This window comes from Ischnura elegans, chromosome 4 (assembly GCF_921293095.1).
Source record: "Ischnura elegans chromosome 4, ioIscEleg1.1, whole genome shotgun sequence".
NCBI lineage: Eukaryota > Metazoa > Arthropoda > Insecta > Odonata > Coenagrionidae > Ischnura > Ischnura elegans.
In genome coordinates, this window is record NC_060249.1 from 46253557 (window position 1) to 46276950 (window position 23394).

At 37.4% G+C, this 23394-nt stretch overlaps 1 protein-coding gene across 1 annotated transcript in view; it reads right to left on the reverse strand.

Moving 5' to 3' along the window:
• The window catches only part of LOC124157393, a 238791-nt gene that overhangs the window by 33492 nt on the left and 181905 nt on the right, over nucleotides 1-23394 (reverse strand). Inside the window, exon 5 of the mRNA XM_046532070.1 lies at nucleotides 4131-4419. Within this exon, the coding sequence (XP_046388026.1) occupies nucleotides 4131-4419 (289 nt within the window). The remainder of the gene's footprint in view (nucleotides 1-4130; nucleotides 4420-23394) is intronic.

A 23394-nucleotide genomic window follows, 5' to 3' on the forward strand; every position in this document is an offset into this window, starting at 1 on the left:
TAATATATATTTACTCTGGTTAAAACTAAAATAAAGACAACAATCTGGATTACTCTTTTTCTTGCGGAAAATTACATCTGCATGCCTTTGTTCTATTTTTAGATTGGAATTCAGTCTATCTTTCTTAAGAACACTTAATCTAATTTCTATGAAGGTGGATTTAATTTGAATAAAATTACTATCCTTTATCGTAACGGTAATTAAGATTCCTGAAAAACTAAATGTATTCCACAAAATTTGGCGTAAATTCGTGGTCCTTATCGCTCGATATCCATGAGAAGGACCAAGTGGGACCAGGATATAAAAAGCCATAGTTACTATTGTTTAAAGATCTCTCTGCAGCTCTAGGTTTTTAATATAACAGTTTATCTCTCCCCATTCAACCTAACTTTGTCGCATTGTGCATAGTTACCGGATGACTTAGTAATATATTGTAGTAAAAAGTATCAATATCACAGCAAGTAAATATAGGGTGATTGGCATTATTGAAAAATGTATACCACTCTTGATTGCCGCATTAATTTTGGTTTTGTAAGTTGGTTTCATTAGAAGTTTATATATTTTATTGATATCTTCATAGAACCAACGGTATCCCATCCTAAAGCTTTGATGTGCTCGTTCTGTTTTTATTATCTCCGATCGATTTTTTCCAATAATGCAATCACCTGAATATTTATCTCACTGAAAGAGATATTTACGTACCATTACATGTATTGTTTTCAAAACAGTTCACCCTTCATTGTTTTGCCTTCACATTTTGGGAGCAATTTCAAGGGATAATATCTACAATTGAGAACCCATTAATCCTGGTGATTGATCTAATCTCAATTAATTTACCCTATTTCTTGTAATCTCTCTCTCTCTCTCTCTCTCTCTCTCTCTTTAAGCACGTTCAGGTAATTGAGTGGAACATACAATACTCAGCGGCCTTTTCAATAGAATTTGATCGGGATAAATCTTTGCTGGGTTGTACATACAGCTCTACATATATCTTATTACATATTGTTTTATAGTGCAGATAATGCCGAATATTTTTCATTTTCTCTCGAAAGTTTTTAAGAAAGCAAGAAAATATTTGTAAAATGATTTCGTTATCTGATATTAGATTGTAAATGTTTCTTTCCATATCGAGATTGAATACAATTAAAGTTTGATATTATTTTCAACTAAGTGAAGTATAGAATGTACGCCTATTGATATTTATGAAATTAAATCAGGAAATCCAAACTATGAAAGCCCCAGAGACCGCCAAATTTCTAATAACATCATCAAAAGCATTCTGCGGGGCTCTTAAGCAATAGCTTTTTGTGTGTAGTTCACTGTCTTCTTGACGGGAATATAATGGAAAACGGCCGCAAATTTCCAAGCCACCGTATGATCCTATTATTTTCTAATTTTCCTGTATTAAATTGTAGCTATACACTACAGGTGTCTCATGTTCCCCAATTTATGAAATACGGTTCCTTGTTTTCTTATAATATTTTGGAAATTCGGATAATTTCGGAAAGAGAAAGGGGCTGTCCACCTTTCGGCCAAGGTGATTTCTCCTTTCCATTTTCCTCGCGAACAGTTCCCTCTCTCCCCCCCGGGGCAAATCGGTCGACGAGATTTTTTTTATGTTCCTCGAAAATGTCCTGCAAATAATCCAAGGTTTTAAATTGAGCCTTTGTTCTTGAGGCTTTTCCTCTTAAAAGACTGGAAAACATTGGAAAACAGTGGCAGTGCTACTTTTTTCTCTCTAAGGATGAAAGAAAAGTGTGGTGTAGTAGGACGTAGAAATCAAAGACAAAATGGGAAAATTAATAAAAGAAAACTACGACATTGGATATGCGAAATTCTAACCTCAGTAGTCTGACCACGAAAAAGTTTTTTTGACATGGCTTCAAAGTTTAAAAAAAAATTCGAAAAAATTGCCCATATTGAATTTTTTACGAAATCCAGGATATTAAAACTAACGGTACTTTAGTAGAAATGAAATAAAGCAAAACGATAAATATATGATTATGGATTGAGATAAAAAATTAATTTACTCTTTTGACATCAAACCAGGATAAAATGAAATAACAGTAGATGAATATGACAGAAAATATCCGTAAGAAAGACGATAGATCCATAGCGTTTTGTTTTTTACGACGCCTTACTCAATTTGGGAATTTAAATTTTTTCCAATTTTGTGATATTTGACTGATTGTTAACATCCAGTGAGTTTTTTCGGTTCATTCTACCCAGAAGTTTAGCTAAATCTATGATAAGCTGGCCATAAGGAGAAAATATTACGATATCAGGATGTCCGTTGATTTCTTATAAAACTAATTAAGCATCTGATTATAAACCGCTTTTCTTGCATTTTCTCCAAATCCCTGCATTTGTAATTTATGCGCACTTTTTCACCCTATTTCATTGTTTTCCCATAACTGTGACCATAAATTTTAAAAATTTTTGTCCGTTTTTCAAAAATAGGCAACGCATTAAAAACGATATGGGTAAAAATATTCATGTATTAAAAACTGGGATAAACTTCAACTAATAAAATCAAAATAAACATTTTTGATTTTATAAGTTTCTGCTTTATTTGTTTCAGCCCACTCCTCAATGGTTGATTTGAATTTTAATAAAACGTCTTTATTGGGCGGGATTGGTACAAGAATATCCCACCTTCCACCTTAACCCTAAAATTCATCCGGAGATCAGTAAAACTGACAATATTTGGGAAATCTTTTTAATGGCAACGCAGTGGACAGCTTGTGTTTATCCATTTCGTCCACCTTGAAGTTTTAAATTTCCTGCCAAGAATCAAATATTTATTTGGAATTAATGACTTACTCACTAATTGATTCAACCCGGATGTTGAAATGGTTAGGTGATAGTAAAGCTGGGATCGGACTAAATCAAAGGCAAATGAAAATCACAAATTCAGGGTATCGGGGGGGGGGAGCAATTTCTTTCCCTGGGTTACTTAACGCTTCGAGAATTTTGTTTGGAGCCGAGAAAGATTCACCCGGTATCCACCGATTAGCAGCCCAACGTTCTACCGCCTTAGCCGCAACGTTCCAATTCGAAGTAATCAATATAATCTATTTAATCATGGATATATTTGAGCGAAAATTCCACAGAGAAAAAAAGCATTCGCGTTGACCAGGATTCGAACCAGGATCTCCCGATTTCCGGACGAGTGCTTCAGTCAGTTTAGCTACCGATTCGTCATTCCCCTCTGTGATAAATGATCGCAAAATTGGGGTATCCGGGTTCGATTCCCGGTCAAGGTGAATGATTTTTTCGCTACGGAATATTCGCATACTATTTTACAATGTCGATATTTCCGTAAAGTTTTCACCGTGGCTAATCCCGGTGTACTTAAATCCATAGATTATTTCTTTGAAATCTTATACTAATCACAAATTCAGGGAGGGACAGTTTCTTTTCCTGGGTTTTTAGTATTTCGAGGATTTTTTTGGGAATTTCCTAAGGCTTCACCCGGTATTTGAACCTTTGATCCTACGATCAGCAGCACAACGTTCAAGCAACGGAACCACAACCATCCCTATCGAATTAATCAATGTAATCTTGTTAATTGTGGATATTGATGGACTATTTCTTTGGAATCGTGTAGCGATGATTTGGCATCTTTTGAGAACTCGGCATCCACCGAATAGCAGTACAACTTTCTACCAACTTAGCCACAACGCTCACCATGGAATTTTTCAGTGGAATATGCATGTGTTACTAATTATGAATATTGATGGAATATTTCTTTGGAAAGAGTGGGAGAAAAGAGAAGCCTCCTAAAAACCTCCTAAAAAAAAGCAGAAGACTGGACAACTTAGGTGGCCACATTTTCAGGCACGATGACCTGATGAAGGCTATCGTTGAAGGACAATTAGAAGGGAAGAAGGGCAAGGGACGGCCCCGATTGAGTTACATAGGACTGGTTATAAAGGATGTAAAAGATAATAAATACGACGCTATAAAAAGGTTAGCGGATAGGAGAGAGAAATGGAGAGCTGAGTCAAACCAATCTTAGGATTGTTGACTAATAATGATGATGATTTCTTTGGAATCGCGTGGCGGTGATTCGACATTTTTTTGTGCGTTTCTTAATCGTTGCAGGTTGCGCTGTATACTCTTCTCACCTGTGCACGTGGCGGCTCCTCGGCCCCCTTCGATCTTGGCCGGCCGCTGGTCGGCGAGGGATGGCGGCGCGAGGAGCAGGGCCCGCACGGACCGCTGCCGCGACACCTCCTGCACTGTGGCGACGCAGCGAAGCTCGAGCTCGCGGGCCGCGTGCGACGGAGAAGCGGCGGCGGGCCGCGCATCCCGGAAGTGCTCCGTGTCGGCGCGGAAGCGGAGGCCGAGCCGCGCCGTCTGCAGACCCGCCCCGTCAGGCCAAGGCGAGAAGAATTCCACGGAGAAGCGGTCCAACTGTGCAGGGCAAGGTAGGGAGAAAGAAAGAAAGTAATTGAGTGATCCAGTTGATCCAGTGAGATATGAGTGGGCAATGGGCAAAAGCCTCCGAATTCACCTGGTAATCACCACAATTTCTTTGGTATCAATGATATTTTAAAATGTTTAAATTTTGAAGGAGCAAGGTATATATTATGTTTGCACTTATCATTATATTTATTGCTATTATTATTTTCGTAAATTTATCGGGGCGATAGCGGCGGCGGAGTTTAATTCTCCCATGCCAAAACCAAGTTCGTGGGTTCAACTGGAGATGGCTGTTTTTAAATATATTATAATAAGGTAATTATGGACCGATATCCAACATGACGAATTTGGTAGGCAAATCCGTCTCAGATCACTTTGCCTTGTGAATATGGGCACAAAACTTAATAATCAAGTTATGGTATGGTAAATTTTTTATTAATTGTTTCTCCAATTACATGAAAAATGAAGTTACCAGGGCCATAAGAGATTTTAACCATAGTTTATGCGTTGAAAATGTGATTCATTCTCCCATGTAAAATATCATGACGCAGGTTCTCAATGTTTGATTTCCAGAATTTAACTGTGTCTTCCAGTTTAACTGTAAGTTAACTTGATTTCCAGTTTCAATTTGGATCTTAGAATCACCACGATGTGTAACCATATAAGTTAGAATAAAGGTCAATTAACCATTCTTTTGCATTATCGTGTATTTAACCATTTTGAAATGACCTGGTCATCTAGTATAGTTTGCCATAAAATTGTATCAGCGCCATTCTACTAATGGTAGAGTCGTATCCCAAAATGTGGGAAACAATTCCATTTTCGCCACATAATATTGCTGAATTAGAAATCTGCCCCACTTGGAGTAACATTCACCGTTATAATTGTATTTTGATCTGTTTTCTTACTTCTATAAAAATACTTATTTCTGTATGCTTCATTGTATTACCTCTACATTCCACTTAACAGCCATAAACACCGTCTACTACTAATTAAAGAAATGTGACTAATCTATTTTTACAGACCTTCAAACTTGCTTGTTTTCACGATTAATTTCTATTTTTTGGAAAAAGATACATTTTGCTTTTTATTCTTTGATAGCTTGTACGCTGGTGTGCGCGATGTACGGATATGATTATTAATATGATTCTATCTACTTTTGTGCGCCGTGAACCAACAACAGAATGCGCGTATTAGAAAAAAATTCTTGTCTGTGGAATTAAATTTGTAGCATAGGAAACGTTTCATGTTTTCTCCCCTTTCAACACGAAAGAGGTCGTACATGGATTTTTTTGTCACGAAATTCAATGCTAAAATTGATTTCCATCTCCTCTCTTTTATCCCTATCGCTAAAAACGTACAGAGCGCGATGTTGTGACTGATATGCTGAAGCCTTTTAAATTCGAGATTCATAAAGAGATTTGAATGGATATCGGCATTGAATGCAAAGAATAAATATCCTGATGTTAAAATAAAATAAGGACGAATAAACATTCATGGATTTTCAATTAAAATATTCCCGATGAATGTATTGAGTTTTAAAGCCGTTTTGCGTGTTATCCGAGCGAAATATTATAACGATGATCAGCATCACAATTTGGAAAAGAAATAACTTGTTGTCTAATAATTATTTAACTCCAATACGGTGTTTCATTTAAATGTTAACCCTCATGTACGTAGGTAGAACTTTCCATTACATTTCATCGCCCGTAATTAATACACGAAAATCGCATTATAATCGAGAGTAGGCCACGAAAGGATTCATATTCTTTCGTATTATTTCATTTACCATTTGCATCACCGTTACGAAGCTTCAATAAATGAAATCGGATGAACTGAAGTATTAAAATCAATTGGTAATAGGCTTTAATGGTAACTTCGGGATCACAATGGGTGATATTTAGAGGGCTCATGGATCTATATGTATTTTAATTATTTTTTACACATGCCGTTTACATTCCATGGCGGTAATAACGGGGTGAGCATAAAAACGAAAGTCTGATACCCAGGAGCTTTAATGGTGTCGCTTGCGTCCAATTGATATCTCTCCATCATTCCATCCGACTATTGCGAACAATTGCTTTTGCTGGATTATCTGCTGACAATTACGGACGGGTGCCTGATGAACATGTCATGCGGAAATTTTGAAAAAGAAAAACAACGGAATAAATTGATGCGTTCGGACCGTTGGAGCATAAGAGAGAAAGGGTTATGGAAAAAATTAAACAATTGAAAGCTACCCCGATTTTTTCAGGGTACTGGTCACACAACTTCGGTACGAATTTTTTTCTTCCCTTCCTGTCCTCACGAAATCAGTCGAAAAATACATTTACGAGTATGCTTCGCTAATTCGTTTGTCTCTTTTTTCTTCAAAGCGATCTGGAATTCGCTTCGTGCTTTCATCAAGAATTGAAAACACTCCACGATTGATTAGACATGTGCACTAGAGTTATGAGATGCGTCTGCACGCGTTTTTTTTTCCTTCATACGAATGCAATGCCATTAAGCAAACTCCTCTTGCATTCTAATTCTATTGTAAATTGAGCTTATCGGTCGTTCTCCCGGTTATTCATAGCATTCCAAATGTTGAGAAATCCTTCGGTGATCGCTGTGCGTTTCGCATTTTTCCTTAATTCTTAAACGAGTATTTTAATCTGCTAACTTGGCTCATCATTTAACAGCGACTTGGTTTTTAAGGAGTACTTCAAAACGTAATAATGCATGGAATTGCATTTGATGATAGACACCGGAAGCTGAAATCTAAATCTTGGTTTACAGAGAGAAAAACCAAAAAATTATCCGTATGGAGAACTTAGGCAATCAGCCAGCCAGCCAGATGAATAATAATGGAAAATAGTTAACATCCTATTCCCAGACCTACTAATTTTACACACGAAATTTCATAGGAATCGGTGCCGCCGTTTCGGAGGAGTTTGGTTACAAAAAACTGTGACACGAGATTTTTATATATTAGATGTATTCCATAAGATGCAATTTGTACTGTGGAAGCAAATACTTTTTTCATTTATTAACTTATTTTGTGCATAGTTTCTTCAGCGTCCTTAATATTGAATGAAAAGACCAATGCTACTAAATAAGTATCATTATATATCCGTATCATCATCACTAGTGCTACAATTATTTTGATTTTTTTAGGTATAGATAGATTGATTTTCTAGTCTGTTGAATGGAAAAGTTAACTCTATAATGTAGTTGAATCTAGGAAATAGGTACAGCAAAAAAAGCTCAATACCGCCTGCACCTGCTTTTCCAATTCTTTCTGCTTTCTCAATATCTTGCAAAAGGCAATTTGCTGTTATTATTCTACAGTTTGTCTTCGTACTCTCAAACAAACTATTTCTTCCGCCGATTCAATTTTTAAACTCTCTTTATAAAAAACTCAAAATTATTGAAAATGGTTTGATTTATGTCAAAGAAATACGAAAAATATACAATAAGAGTACACCATAATTTTTTCATTATGTTGTGCAATATTAAGGTGACAATGTTGAATAACTGCATGAACAAATTCCACATAGCCGGCAAGTAAATAGTTAAAGATATTTGCTTCAGTTTGCTGCTATGGCCCTATAAATATTTCAGTCCTTTGTTGCCATAACACATGGATTTTATAGATGAAACTATGAGAAATGATGCTTCTTCGGAGGAATTTCACTAAATTGGTACCTTTTTTGTAAAAGCGAGGAAAATATACCATTAAATGTTAACTGAAGCTTCTTTTGAACGAGGAAACCTTATGAGTGTCTATTAGAGTTTTGGAAATTTGAAACCTTTAATACTGCAGAATTACCATTAAAAAATCATATTTTCTCGACAAAATAACTTTTTTAAGGTAACAGCAGGAGTTGCAACTCGGTGAGACGCATATTTTTCTCACGGTTTGGCCTCTGAATATTCACCCCTCAAGCAATTTGGGAGTGTGCATCGTTGTAAGCTCAAGAAGAACGAGTTAAAGAAATCGTAAACTCCAATTAGTGCCTGGCTCCCAAGTTTTTCCATCTATTCAGCCTCCAAAAAAATATACGAGCGGCGCAAACTTTTGACGTTGTTTGCTTGAAGATTTTCATATCTCATTGCATAAATTTTCTCGAGAAGCAGAATGTCCTCTTGAGGCGCTATAAAGAAACAGGAAATCCGATGAGAAATCTTTTTGGCGAAGCTGTGAAAGTGTGTCAATGATGCGAAAGATCTTGGATGATCTACTGAAACTGCCACGTAAAAAATAATTTTAATTTATTGAATCATTTTTGAAGTGATGCAATGAAGTAATTTCTCTATTATTCAATATAAAATAAGGACATGTATCTCTGTGGTGTCATAGTGCCGGAACGCGCTGGAACGCCGTTCCTGTCCCGTAATTAAGATTATAGGCGTAAATACTCTTCTCGAAGACGACGTGATTGCTGGTCTGAAAATTACGTCTGTGGTTAATTGAAAAACCCAAATTATCGTTATATTTTGTGCATAAGTCTCTCTCACAGCTACTTAACTTGGCGTTGTGGTCCTGGTTTACAAAATACTTGGGATGTGCGAGTAGCACTTTTTGATCTCGAGTCGAGTATCGAGTCGTATGATCTTTTCCAATCCTCTTGTGAATTTTCTCTTTGGAATGCTTAGCTTGATCTAAAAAGAACAAGATAATGAGGAATATTGATAGTAACTCTGCCACAATTTGGATATGAATGAAAATGTATGTGTCTTAAACAGTTCTATAAGCACCATTTAATTTAATTTACCCCTAGTAATATTTCGCCAATTCCATTTATGCGTACATCCAAACTGCTCATAAGAGCCCTTATTAAAGGTATTAATACAATTGTAATAATGATTATAGGCGTAAACAAATCATGTAATATTTGATGTTAATACACCGCCGGGTCGGAAGACGGTCGGGCGCCGCGGCTTACGAAAAGGAATTCGGCATCCACGTCGACTACTGCAGTGGTTGACTGTTACGTATATAAAAGCTGATACTCCTAGGCCAAGGCATTAAAACAACTTATCGACTTTATAAACGTTATTACTACATGAGTTCCATGATAGCGCTATCTGTCGGCTGATTTCTGAACCTACTGGCCTCGACAGCTCTGTAACCGAAGTTACTCGACTCGATTCGACATTCGTAATACCACTCGAAGCACTCGAGTCGAGTACCAACTATTCGACTCTACTAGAATTTTCGAGTACTCGCTCATCCCTATTAAATACATGATAGTCAGTACTCAATTACCACTGAACACCAATTGCCAACTATGGCAATAGATGTTCAGTGGTAATTGAGAGCTTATTAAGTTGAGAGCCACTTGCAATTGAGTTCAACCCATAAGTCAATAAATTGAAATTATGGCTGAATGGACCATTGCAATTTCCCCAACAATGAATTTGTGGTAAATAGTAGCAAACAACCATCGAATGACCATCGGCAACCGGTTGAGCAACGAATATCGGTTGAATATTGGCAATTGATTGATATTTAACTTACCGGTGGTGATTGGTAGCCGGGTGAACGATTATAAATGTCTCATATAGGTATTCACTTGGAAACATTTATCGATTGCCTGTGGATATTTCATTTACCATTGAAAATCAATAGACCGTCAACTGCCGAGTGATAACTTGGATATAAGAATTAAATTTCGTACCCTTGATAATAGGATTGAAATTAAGTAACTAAGTAAGTAAAATAAAGTGGAAGGTCATTGAAATATTTGAAAAGAGACAGAAAGTATTGCACGGCATTTATATATTTCGTTAGCGTATGCTTCGAGAATTAATATGCCGGCTCTACATTGAATATCAGTTCAACAGCCGTAACCGGTTGGCCGATGGTCTTCAAGTTAAAATTTGTGTTGCCTGATGTGAGCAACGAAAGCTTCCATCGCTCACTCATGTTTCCATATATATAGCAGTTAATTGAATCTTCCTATTATGATTACTAAGTCACCCCTAAGCCACCCAATCACCGCCTTTTCCCTCCTTGCCTCCGACACCCTCCTTCACCAAAATCTCCCAGGAAAACCCAACCTACTCCGACGAGGGACACCGAAATAGCAGACCTCCGGAAATACCACCATCCCAACCCCTCTTCTACCATTGTAAGCCTCCCTGGGAGTCCATACTTCACCCAGTCTCACTCTCTCTCATGCCCTTTTCGCTCAAGAAGCAACGCGGCCAGAAAGCATGGATTTTACTAGCGTATGTATTTGCGTTGCCGTAGAAAAGTGCTATTTGTATGAAGAGGAAACTTAAAACCAATAATTTAATAATAAAAACCATAAAACAAGAAGCAAATTGAACTCAGTGAAAATATTTTATCACAATGCTATTATTTCATTTTTTATAAATTTTGATTTTTAATTTTGTTAAAAAAATGTAGTAGGTATTTTCTTTGATCATTTTTGTATTTTATTTGGTATCGCTGCTGCAAATACTAAAGAGCTTTTGTAAATTTTTTGTTATTATTCTTTAGTATTTTAAAAATTGAAAACAATAAAATAATTACTAATTGCTAACCTATGATTTGAAGGAGATGTAGACGTATGGAAGGCTCGTAAAGTGATCGCTGTTTTTTACGTTGTTTCTTAGGTATTCAACGAATATTTAAATCTGTGGTGAAAGGTTAATCAGCATTTCCACCGGGTCATATTCTCCATCACGGCCGACGTTTCGATGAGACTTGTCATGCCCTGATGACGATCGGGGACGTTATTCGAAACGTCGCACAGTGGTCTGAAATCGGAAAAAGCCGGACTGAAGTCCAAAATGGCTTTTTTGAGATAGTGACCTAAAACTTACCATAAGTACTCATTAATAATGGTTTATCAAGGATTTGTATGCCATTTTACATACAGTTGATCCGTTGCTGAGATACAGTAGCTCAAACATGACCAACTTTTCAAAAACGCGAGCGATCTCGTTTTTCTCCGAACATCTTTGAACTTAAGTTGGTGGTGTTGGAGTTGTATGATTTTTATGGAATAAAAAACACAATATTCCTTTGACCAGATGCTTTGGGTATATTTTTTATGATTTTTGAAGATTTTGGTTCAAATCTGCATGGTTTTACAACACAAAATGGCGTACCCATTTTCCGCGTGAAATTTTAAATAAAGTAGACATTATCTTTCGTTTACGAAATATGGTAATCGGGAAATTTACATCACAGTTTAAAGTACAAATTTTTAAAAATACTGAGAAGAAATCTTGGAAAAAAGTTTGAGACCAAGAAAAGTAGAGCGATTTTTCGATCGCGCGTCAAGTCTGATCTACGAGTGCGGGACCCTTAGGCTCGAATACTGCTTCGGTAACGCCGGGAAAGCCTGCGATCATTCTTCATTTGAATCTATGCTTAATTGGCTCATTCTTTTAAATAGACTTGGATTTTAAGGAGTACTTTAAAACCATGGTGTCCAACCTACTCCTACTAGGGACTCCAAAATAGCAGACCTCCAGAAAGACCGCCTATCCTAACCCCTTTTCTACCATTCTCCCTGGAACTCCATTCCTCACCCAGTCTCACACACCCTTTACCCTTTTCGCTCCAGCAGCAATTCGAGGCGAGTGCGGCACGCGAAAAGTTGGGGACCTTCCCTCCATATGTAGGGGCAAAATCCACCTAGCAGTCTCTCCTTCTTCTCGGCACAGGAATATGTAAGCCCCCCTTCTCGCGCGGGTCCATTTTAAGGGTTGGCAGTAGTTCGGGTCACCACGGATTGGTGGGAAGGAGGAGGAGGTCAGGCCAGACGTGGGAGTATAAGGGCCGGCCGAGAGAGAGAGAGAGAGGGATTCTGGCGAAGGCAAGTTTCGCAGCGGGCGACTGGAAGGAATTGTGGGGGATTAAAGTGGTCTGGACGGTGCCCACAGCACAGACGTCCTTGGGTTCTCCGTCCGTGTGAATTAGGGACGGTTTCTGGCTCACCCAACCCTCCTCCACTGGGGTCAAATCAGATGGAGGGAAGTTTCTCCTTGTTTCGGGGGCAGTTCGGTGACGGGGTACGGTGTGAAAATCTTTCTATGCTTTCAGTTAGTAATACGAGGAATAAAAAACGTTGCGTGAATTCTTGAATATGGGTGGATATAATAGCACAGAAAGTATTCTCTGAATATGATTTTTATTCAGTGGCAATGTATGGGAAGGAAACTTCAGCCCTACGAATTCTTAGGGTTGTATGACATAGAACCTCCGATAGACCTGTCTTTTTCAGTGACGTATAAGCAGTGGAATAATATTGCTATGCTATTTCATTTTGGCATTTTCGGAGTAGATAGTGTGATAGGTGAAAATCTTTCCTTGCTTCCAGCTAGGAGTATGAGGAGTAAAAATGGTCCGTACTCTCGGGTAAGGTTTTATAATAAGACGAAAGGATGCTATGAATATAAGTTTTCTCCAGAGGCAGTGTATGCTAAGATTACTTCAGCCCTGCTAATTTTAGGCATTTACCCAGTTAAATAGAACCTGCACTTGACCTGTCATTTTTAGTGACGCATTACCAATAGAATACTATTTATAATAGGAAAAATTTAAAATATATAAAGGTTGCCATGAATATAAGTTATATCCAGTGGCATTGTATACCAAGGAAGCTTCAGCCCTAAAAATTTTATGTATGTTTAAGAGATGTATCCTCTAAAATGGAACCATTGCTGTTTCTTTAATTGATGTATTAGCAACAGAATACTATTTCTAATAAGACAAAAAAGGCCGCTATGAATAAAAGCTACTTACATCAAGTGGATATGTATGCCAAGGAAACTTCAGCCCTACGAATTTTGTGTACGTGTAAGAGATGTATCCACTAAAATGGAACCACCGCTTGGCCTGTTTTTTTTCAGTGACGTACTAGCAGTGGAATATTATTGCTTCCATTTTAAGTGTTTGTTTCAGTGGCGTATTAGCAGTGGAATACTATTGCTATACTATTTCATTTTGAAATTTGTGAAGTAGATAGCGTAGACTGTGAAAAGATTAGCTGATAGAAGGATGGAGTGGAGAGCTACGTCAAGCCAATCATAGTATTGTTGATGATGATGAGTATTTATTTAATTATTTAAGTATTACTAGTGATTATGATGATGATAGCGAAGACCGCATTTTATATTGCGTGAATCTTAAATTTCAAATTCAAATCAGATGGAAGAAAGTTTCTTCTTGTTTCGGGGGCAATACGGTGACTTGGTGCGGCGAAAATATTTCTATGCTTCCATCTAGAAATACGAGGAATAAAAATGCGGCGTGTATTCTCAAATGAGGGTGTAAAATAAGATGGAAAGGATGCTATGAACATAATTTTTATTCCAGTGGCTGAGTGGCAGTTTATACCAAGGAAACTTCAGCCCTACGAGTTTTTAGAGACGTATCCACTTAAATAGATCCTCTGTTTGACCTGTCTTTTACGATGAAGTATTAGCAAAGGAATACTCTTGCTATCATCATGAAATTTTCATGGAGCATAGTGTAGACCGTATTTAAAATTAATTGAATCCTCCAAAAATCCCCGTACTTACTTGAATGTAAATTTTTGTAATCTTACTTTGAATGGTCAAAACATTTAAGTATGACGGTTTTAGTCTTCAGCGAAGGAATCTCGCTAATATAGATGAATCACTGCCATTCTAGTGGGAAAAATGCATCCCGACATATAAGATTCCTATTTAGCGTGGAGACTTCCCATCTATCTGTTCGTGTTGGTAGGCTATTTGGCAAGGTTAATGATAAGGAATGAAAATCTGTGTTTTTTTATTTTAACTTCTATGTTAGATTAAAAAGTGTGAGCTCCCACATACTGCATAATGTAAAGTGTAAAAAATACAGTAACACAGTATTACTCTATTACTTGCGAAAGAATTCATGTAGATATCCGCTTGATGTATGTAGTTTGATATTAATAACATTTATAATCCTCCATCCTTATCTTTTTTTCAAGCACAATTTATCTCTCCCACTCTGTATAAAAAGTTTCCACAGATAAAATTTTCAAAATGAAATACATTATCCACTGATATTAGCTTCCTTCCTCCATTATTCGTTTAAAGAATGTTAAAATATAATGATTTCTTCCACGGTGCATCTGTTCAATTATTTTCTCCGTTTTCTGTGAAAAATTCTCCAATATGAATATCATAATTTGATTTGTATAACTTGCTCATAAATGGGAAACCACTCTCAAAGTTTTAGCTGTTATTTGAACTCTCCGATTCCTTGGTTCATCAGTAGCATTGTTCCAGACCCTTTAACGCTATCCTCTAATCCAATGGCAAGAATAACAGAATATTTATTCATTGCTAACATAATAACTCACGCAGGCAATTAATACCCGAGTTTGTTAATTTTTATTAATTTTTTGGGACAAATTAAGTCGTTATTTTTTTAAATTCAAGTTTGACTATTTTTTCCTGTTTCATCACTAGCTTTACGAACAAGACTTGTTAGACTTGTATATTTCTTATTGTGCCATTATTTTTAATTTTCGAAATGAATTAAATTTATAATTTATGGTTATAAAATTACTATTACGTTGTTTTTTGGCCAACCATAGCTTAAAATGACCGCCTCCCTAGTAGAAGAAAATGTTAGCACGAAGACTATTTTAAATTACTCGCCCTAAGAACGTGCATTGACATTGAAAAATTATACTATGGTATTTGTGGGGTTCAACCAAAACCTGAGATCATTTGCAATATTAACGGTAGGGGAGAAGGTTGAGATAAACGAAACGTCGACATTAGCATGCTCCTAACGAAAGACACCAAGGGGGCCATAACTTAACGCCCTATTTGACAGACGGAGTACCAACTTAAATTGACCTCCAAAACGCACTCATTTAGAGATAGGGCAGTCTGTAAAAAAAAAACGCTGTCACCTCTGAGATTTGAAACCGCACCTACCGAGAGGGAACCAGCACTAGCCAGCTCGCCAAACCGATCCCCAACATTATAAAGATCTTAACTATCTTTACCAAGAGTGAAATACTCACTTTTTAGGTGAGTATCGACTATCGGAATATCGATGCTTCATCCCAAAAGGATGCTGGATGATTTAAATGGAATTTAGCGTATACCAGCTCGTGAGCGCCCCACTAACCTCATCCCAATTCTGCTCCCCCCACGGCCCATGCCAGAAGAGTTCCCAGCTGTGAATTGGACTGGTGGGGATCTTCTGTTGGAGGTTGGCAAGTTGTTTATGAGCGGCGGCGGGGCGAGCAGTTTTTGGCACGCTCCGCTGCGGTCGATGGCGCGCTATTCGGACGGACCGTCCTTCCCTCTGGACCGCATCTCGCCACGGGCAACGTCCCACATTCTATTCTACCTACATCTCTCTTCTTCTCCCCCTGCCTTCGCCTTCAATTTCTTCCACCTTATCCTGATCGTCATGTTCGTGGAACCCTTTACCCAACCATTTCAGCACATGATATTGGTATTCCTCGGCATATGATGCTGGAGAAGTCTTTTCGGGTTTTCCACCGAGTGCGTTGATTGTAGGCCGACGTTCCGATCGATCGATGTAAACTTTTCAGTGAAATAAATGATCACATATGTTTACATTTTCTTCATACATCCACAGAATCGATGGAGAAAATCGAAAAAGGCATTTGTTTTTTTAATTGAATCTTAGAAATTTTAAAAACGTGATATTTCATGAATCTTTCATTGAATGGTGAATTACCAATTGTTTCCGTTACTTTCCGAGGTTTGCGATAGTTTGGAAGAGTATGGGTCTAACAGTCGAGGCCCATTGATATCTTTCACGCAGTTTAAAATTACTGAGTTGGTGGGTAATGAGCTGTTAACTAACAATTAATTCACTGACAAAGGCTCATAATTAATTAAACTAATTATACAGAACAAAAGGTAAGATGCTTTATTTCAATGCTTTATGTGTATATGCTTTTATCTATTATTATCTATTATTCTTATCTATTATTTTAATGCTTTTATAGATATTTTTTTACTGACATATGATATTTTAGGTAGAAGAGGAGAAGCTACTATCCTTCCACGTTATGATTTTTTTTAAATTTCTCTTTCAAAAAACTACTCCCATTCCACCGATTACAGCACATATTGGCCATTTTCCATCGCGGTGCAACAACAATGTGCACAAACATCCATACCCAGGATAGGGGTAACCTACCCAGGTGGGACTTGAACCCGACATTTCTTTGGCAAGCGAGAGCTTTACCCCGCCAACGCCATCATCTCATATGAGTTTTGAGTTTTCATGCGATACTATATGTTATTGTTGCAAAATAAAAAAGGAACTAAATGCAGTTATCACGAAACGTACGAGGGAGGTTTTTTTTCAGCCTCCGATAGCTCGGAAAAAAATCATCATACAAGTGACAGGCGAGTACTGTGCAAGTAGGGCAATTGCGCACCCTCCGCACCAGTAGCACAAGTCATTTCATACCGCAAGTTGTCAGTTTAAGGATAGTAGCAATATCATTAACTACACTGCCTCGCGCCAAGTGTGCACTGCGGAAAGACAGCCAGAAAACTCGCCGAACGGCTTCAGCATTTGACCTATATGCCGATAATATAGAATTTTTCTTTTATTCAAAGTGGCTGGAGTGTGAAACAGCGTGAAACATTACGTCCATTCCCATTAATAACAAAATAAGAGACTGGAGATTCTGGAAGAGTTCTGATCCATGACAAAGCCCGTCATCTCAGCGCTGATACAGCCAACCGCTACTTGATCAATTTCAAATTCACATTTTCACATTCAGGGACTTTCAATTTTCATTTAACATCACAGGGACATTTTCGATCACCGGCCGTTCAATACCGACCTAGTGCCGTGGAACGCTATTTACGCATGTTATGTAGATGTGGTTGGATGGCAAGGGTTTTCAAACGGGTAATGAGCTTCAGGACAAAGGCATTGTTCATTGAAAGTCATTGACGGCAGCATTCAATGATAAAGGTATAGTAAAGCATGTCCCCAGGCACAACCAATTCCTCAATCGCCGAGGAGAATATATTGAAAGGACATTACAAGTGTGTTCAACATCTAGTGGTGAAATAACTTTTAATCAATCATTTCGTCTTCTGATCATGACCCATCGGATGTTGAAAAAAACGGCCCCCGTATGTTCGGCCCACTTTGAGGTTAAGAAATCCCCATTTAGCCTCCAGTAACCATCCACTCTTCGAATATAACTTTCTGTGACTTCCCTTCGCCTTAACTTTAACTGCCAATCACCTCGCCTACCAATTATCGGTAGGTACATAGTGAATAATGTATATTTTTCCAGTCTCGTGACGATCGAAGAGAATCCCTGCATCCGTAGAGCCGTTTTCCTGCTGAGGAATGAAATCAGTGATAAAATATATGGTGATAGAATGATTGCAATTTGAAAACATCGAGCAGTTGTATATATCGGACCTAAGTAAATTTTAACAATATGTCGCACGCAAAATGGTGAAAATTCTTGTGAAGTACTCTATATTTTGAAAATCTTATCATCGAAATTTATGGTTTCATGGTTTGGGACATTTGACATGTCAGAAGTCAGAACAGGAAAGTAATTGATGCTCAAGGGAAATACCAGGCTTCCTAACATGTAAAGGGATGGTGCATTGGGAGTTATTCGCGCAAGAGTGTGAGAGGTCATTGGATGGTGACTGTGTTGGTAAAAAGGTCATGGGGGAGGGATGAAAAAGTCTGGGACGCTATCGCACGGCCCTCACCATTAAAGCGCTGCCGTCGAGAGATTATTCAAAAAAAAATCATTCCGCCTCATTTCGTTCCGTGGTCAATTTCCCATTTTTCATGTGATTATCCGGATTTTTGAGGACGATATTTTTTATGAAGTAAAAAAAAACATAAAACTGAATTTCCGACCGTGCAGGTCTGGAAACGAGTGGGAAAAACGGATAGGAAGGATGAAAAGAAAAGGGTGATCGGTGGTTTGAATTTTTTGATAATTTTTATGCTCCTTTCCCGATGACATTGCCAGTCCATTTCATCACAGGTAGGTATTCGATCTCGAGGGTTTTCCCGAACATGGTAAAGATTTCCAATTACGCCTCCGAGGATTTTTTTCCACTCACACGTGTTTTTCTTCTCTCCCGTCTCATGTGAAGAGGTTTGGTGAATTGCGTTCATCATTTCCCGTCATTAGTATTATAAATTTGGTTCATTCAATCCACTTTTTTGTGGTTTAACTCGATCTGCCTCAAAATTGTAGTCATTTTTTGTGGCACCGTTATCTAATTGATCAATTTATCAAATTAGAATGAAGATGATCTTGGAGGAGGATAATTTTCTATTTTCTTTCGTATCAATCAGTATCCTGCCATAATATTTACTCCATGCTTTACGCTGTAACAAAAAATAGCATTTCATTCACCAACAGAGATTTTGGTGGATAAAATACCTCAAATACTTCCTTATCTGAAGTAAAAATTGAATCAGAAACTATGTTTGCTCATATTCCTAGGCGGTTAAGTCTTTGATCTAAATAAAGAAAAGTTAAAGTACCCTTTTTAGGCAGACACCACTGCTTGACTAATGGCATCATATCGGCTTTTCCAAAAATGGATGCCGAATTTAAAAGCCCATTTGAAATCATATTTTCAAGATCTAACAATTAGATTAATTTTAGTTAGATACTTAGTCAACACTATACTGTTATTCGTCGCTTATTTATTTTATAAATTTTCACTTAGTTTTGTCGATCAACGAGGCCAATACCTATCGAAGTTAAATTAATACCAATATCTTCTAGAAGCAATTTGGATCTGCAATTTAGTGCAATGCTTAATTAAGAGCACTTGTTAAGCCTGCGAAATGGAATCAAACCAATTTATAAAACAGCTTTCAATTAAGTGACGGCATAACTTTCATCGGATTAAGGTCATGTATTGAGTTTCCATTGGCACTAGCCGACATCCATTCTGTGGCGGATCATGGACGAATACAAGCTTTTTATCGATTGAACGTCAGATACTTCCCGTTCCGAGGTCATAGAATCCAAAATATGTGGTGAAAAGAGAAAATGGTACCCAATATCCGCAGAATTGAATTCGTACCGCATTTTCCTAACGAAATTTGCAATATAGCAGAATTCTGTTTTCACTGTTATTGGGCGTCTGCACAAGATACTTCCAATGAATGTGTCGATTGATTTCAAGCTGAGAGGAATTTTATCTGTTTTTCCACAAACAGCTTTGTTGTATCAGTCATTGGTTTGGTAGCTGTAACTCATTTCCCTTAGCGTTCCTTTACATTCCATTAATTTCGCTTCTATTTTCCGTGGTTAGTGAGGAATATTTTTGCTTCAATTACGAGTTAATGACATTCCAAATATTCTGTCTTGGTAGTTAAATGGGTTTTTGTTCAAATTTTCCTCTATGCTAGTTTATTTTTGTTTTTAAACAATTGAAACTCCTTTACTTTTTTCCCTCACTCTACTGCTTAATTTGTAACGATAACTGTTTTAACCCTTTATTGGTTACCAATCAAGCAGATAGGTATCAATGAATTTTCAGTATTTATATGCTTTCCTAAGTTAATGGCACTGGCTTTAAGCGTTGTATAACGCCTTATATATTTCTAAACAGTTCATGAAAAATAATTTGACATGAGTCAGTTTATATCATGACGCATCAAACCAATATACGAAACATTAGATTGATTCAAGGACATAATTATTTAAATAAGTCAAAATAATGACATTCATATTTAACACATCTACTCATCGTAAGGCCCTATTATTCAGATTGACAGCAGCTTATTATCGGCCAGTTTTATTTATTGTATGAAATGCTGAATGTTAATATATATTCAGTAAAGCATAATATATATATTTGTTTTTGCAATTTAATTATTTTTATTGCCATACACCACAAAGACAAAAACTCACTTTGAGAGTTTTTGGCATTCAATTTGGTTGACTATTTTATATAAAACTGTATTATTTTCATCCTGAAACCCCCAGTACTAGGAAAAAATTGAAAAATTTGTAAAAAAAAACTCTTCTCCCGGTCTTTTATTCAATTTCTCTTAGTTTCACAAGCGTTGCCAATGTCGAAATTTACCCCTGGCCAGCCTTATTTATAGGAAATTCATTCATCATGTTAAGAAATCAAGATAATATAAAATAATAATACGTTCTTCAGCATTCGTATGGCTAAATAGCGGAACAAATTAGGAAGGAAAGCATCCGAAATGATAATGATTTTTTTTCCGCGCGTGGTAAGCCGTCGCTCCCGAGGCCTCAGAAGCGTAAAATAGGGTTACCCGGGGAGATAGCAAGGACATGCGAGATTTAACTCCGTATCCCTACGGAGCTGAAATGGCCCATTTACCTCCGTGTGTCTTTTTTTAACCTCTTTCTGCCCTTCCTTGGCTTTCTACTTGCCAGTTCCGTTGCTTACATGTAGAAATATGGTGCGTTAGGTTAGTGCATCCAAGGAGATTCCGCTGGGGGCCATTTATGCGCGGAGGATTAGGTGCTCTGGAGGGTCGTATATCAACGAATTTAAGTCTGTCCCTTATTTTAAGGAGCCATAATATACAGTCATTAATCCTTTACCTGCTCCCTCGGATCAGGGTACATTGAGAAACACTTCACTTCAGGTTCATTGCCAGCTGATCAAGAGTTATTGTTGCATAACTACTAGTAATTTCACGCTCAAAATTCGTCTGAAAACGCTCAAAAGGAGTACGAACATTATTATCTATATTCGCTGAAATTGTAATCAAAATACTGCTAGAGTCGTATCATATTGCCAATAAAATTTGTATTTTACCTACGCTAATTATATTCCAGCTATTATCCACCAAAAATATTTACGAAACGATGCAACCATTCCTCCTTCTAAACTATTATTATGTAAACCCTTAGTTAAAATCTACAATTATTGCACATATTTTCATCAGTTTTCATCCATGAGTCATTTGAATTGAACAATTTCGTTGCATTTGTTTTTAAAAGACAATAATATGCTATCTTATTCGCCATATTTTACTACCAGATAGGTGTATAATATTTCCCGCGTTAGATATTTTCTATTATTTTCAACACTGATTTCGGGTTGCCTGAAACAAATAAACACTCAAAACAAACAAAAAAATTACGCTTCCAAAAATTGTTTATTGCTGCCAATAAGGTACGATGACAATTGGTTAATTTTAAACTCAAACAGGATGAATGCTTTTAAAGTGACGCCTTAAATATCAAACTACGGACAGGGGAACTCAGGGAATAAGGGATGAGGGTTAACGTCAGTAAAGACGAATTTACGGGGGCTATCATATTGCCAATAAAATTTGTATTTTGCTTACGCTAATTACGTTCCAGCTATTATCTACCAAAAATATTTACGAAACGATGCAACCATTCTTGCTTCTAAAATATTATTACGTAAACCCTATATTGGAGTACACGGAAGCGCAATGAGGAAAATTCGTTATTAAGAGTCAGGTGTTAAAGACGTCAACCGTGGGGGAAGACCAACTGAATCATTGTTAAAAAAAGAAAACGCAAGAGTTCGGTCAAAATATTCTAAATATAACCTCATGAGGGGGGCAGAAGGAAGGTCAGATGGTGACGTCAAAAGGAAGGGGGGAACATACAAAAGGAAAAAAGGGATCTTAAAGTTAGTTACCAGAATTGATAGCATTTAAAATCCGACAAATCTTGAAATAAACGGTAGTTTAATTTATCCATAATTATTTGATTCTGTTCCTCTGTTCCCCACCCCTTCCTTAAACTTCAAACAAACCTCCCCGAACTCTTCCTCAAAGGTATCAATGTCATGCTTACATGCACTATCATGTCTTGTACTAGTTGATGGCTCTGTGAATACAAACGCGTCGTAGGCATTAAGTAATTGTGAAAAATTGCAACTACCTTTCTCTTTAACCATTTCTAACCCAGAGCTGCTTGAAAGAGCAATCAAATTTCTAGATTTCTCATTTTGAAAAATTGAAAATTGAGCTTTAAAGCATAATTATTGTGGCAGCTAAATTGTTCTTCATTACAATTTACTCCACAAAATAATGCATGGTTTAGATATTTCCTAAATAGAACAGAAAATATATACTTTTTTGATGTTGCTTAGAAGCAACATTGGGTGGATAAACTGTCATAATGGGTTAATATGTCGAGCCTCTACTATATCACGCCGGAATCGGTTGAACGTATTTGTCAAATCAATTAAAATTGCTATACAAGGTAAACGAGAGCATATGGGATTTTTTTAGGATTTCTAAAACATGCAGTCCAACCCTGAGGCAGGCATAAATAAAATCATCGCCATCATTATTTTGTTTTCGCTCTAATCTGTATTCAAGGTGTTCCCAGGCACAGAAGTCTATCTTTTGCGCCCGTTATTTTCGCGAGAGTTTTTGTCTCTGAAGAGTAAGAAAGGGCGTGTGGGAAAAAAAGAGGGGAAGCACGGAATTTCGACGTCAAAGCGCAACCCCAGCCTCTCTCCCCACCCCCGAATTGAATAGCCTCGGAGACTACTCTTTTTTTATGCCCGCGCGCGCTTAGGTGGGCCGAGGGGGTAGGAAGAAGACTTTAAGAGGAGGGTTGGAGAGTTTATATATATATATTTTTTTTCCTCTGCGTATACGGGGCCAATGGAAGAAGGGGAGAAGAAAAGAGAAGGGAAGAGCCAAGAGAGGAAAAATATATAAAATGGAATACGATCACCATGGGATCAAATCGAGAAAGTGGCTCCATAAGAAAGAGGGTAGAATCGCGAGAGGCCACGGTGGAATTCAAGGCGAGGGGGAAAAAATAAACTCGGCGGAGGGAATGAAAGAGAAAGGCAGTAAAAGTGAGTGGATGAAGAGTGAAAAAGGGAGAGGTTGGTGGATACGGAGGGTGGATGGGAAAGGAGTTATGTGGGGAAATGGTATTGCGCTTGATAGAAAGGAGAATAAGAAAGTCTTGTTCACAGTTGTGAACAATAGGTTACAACTTAATATGC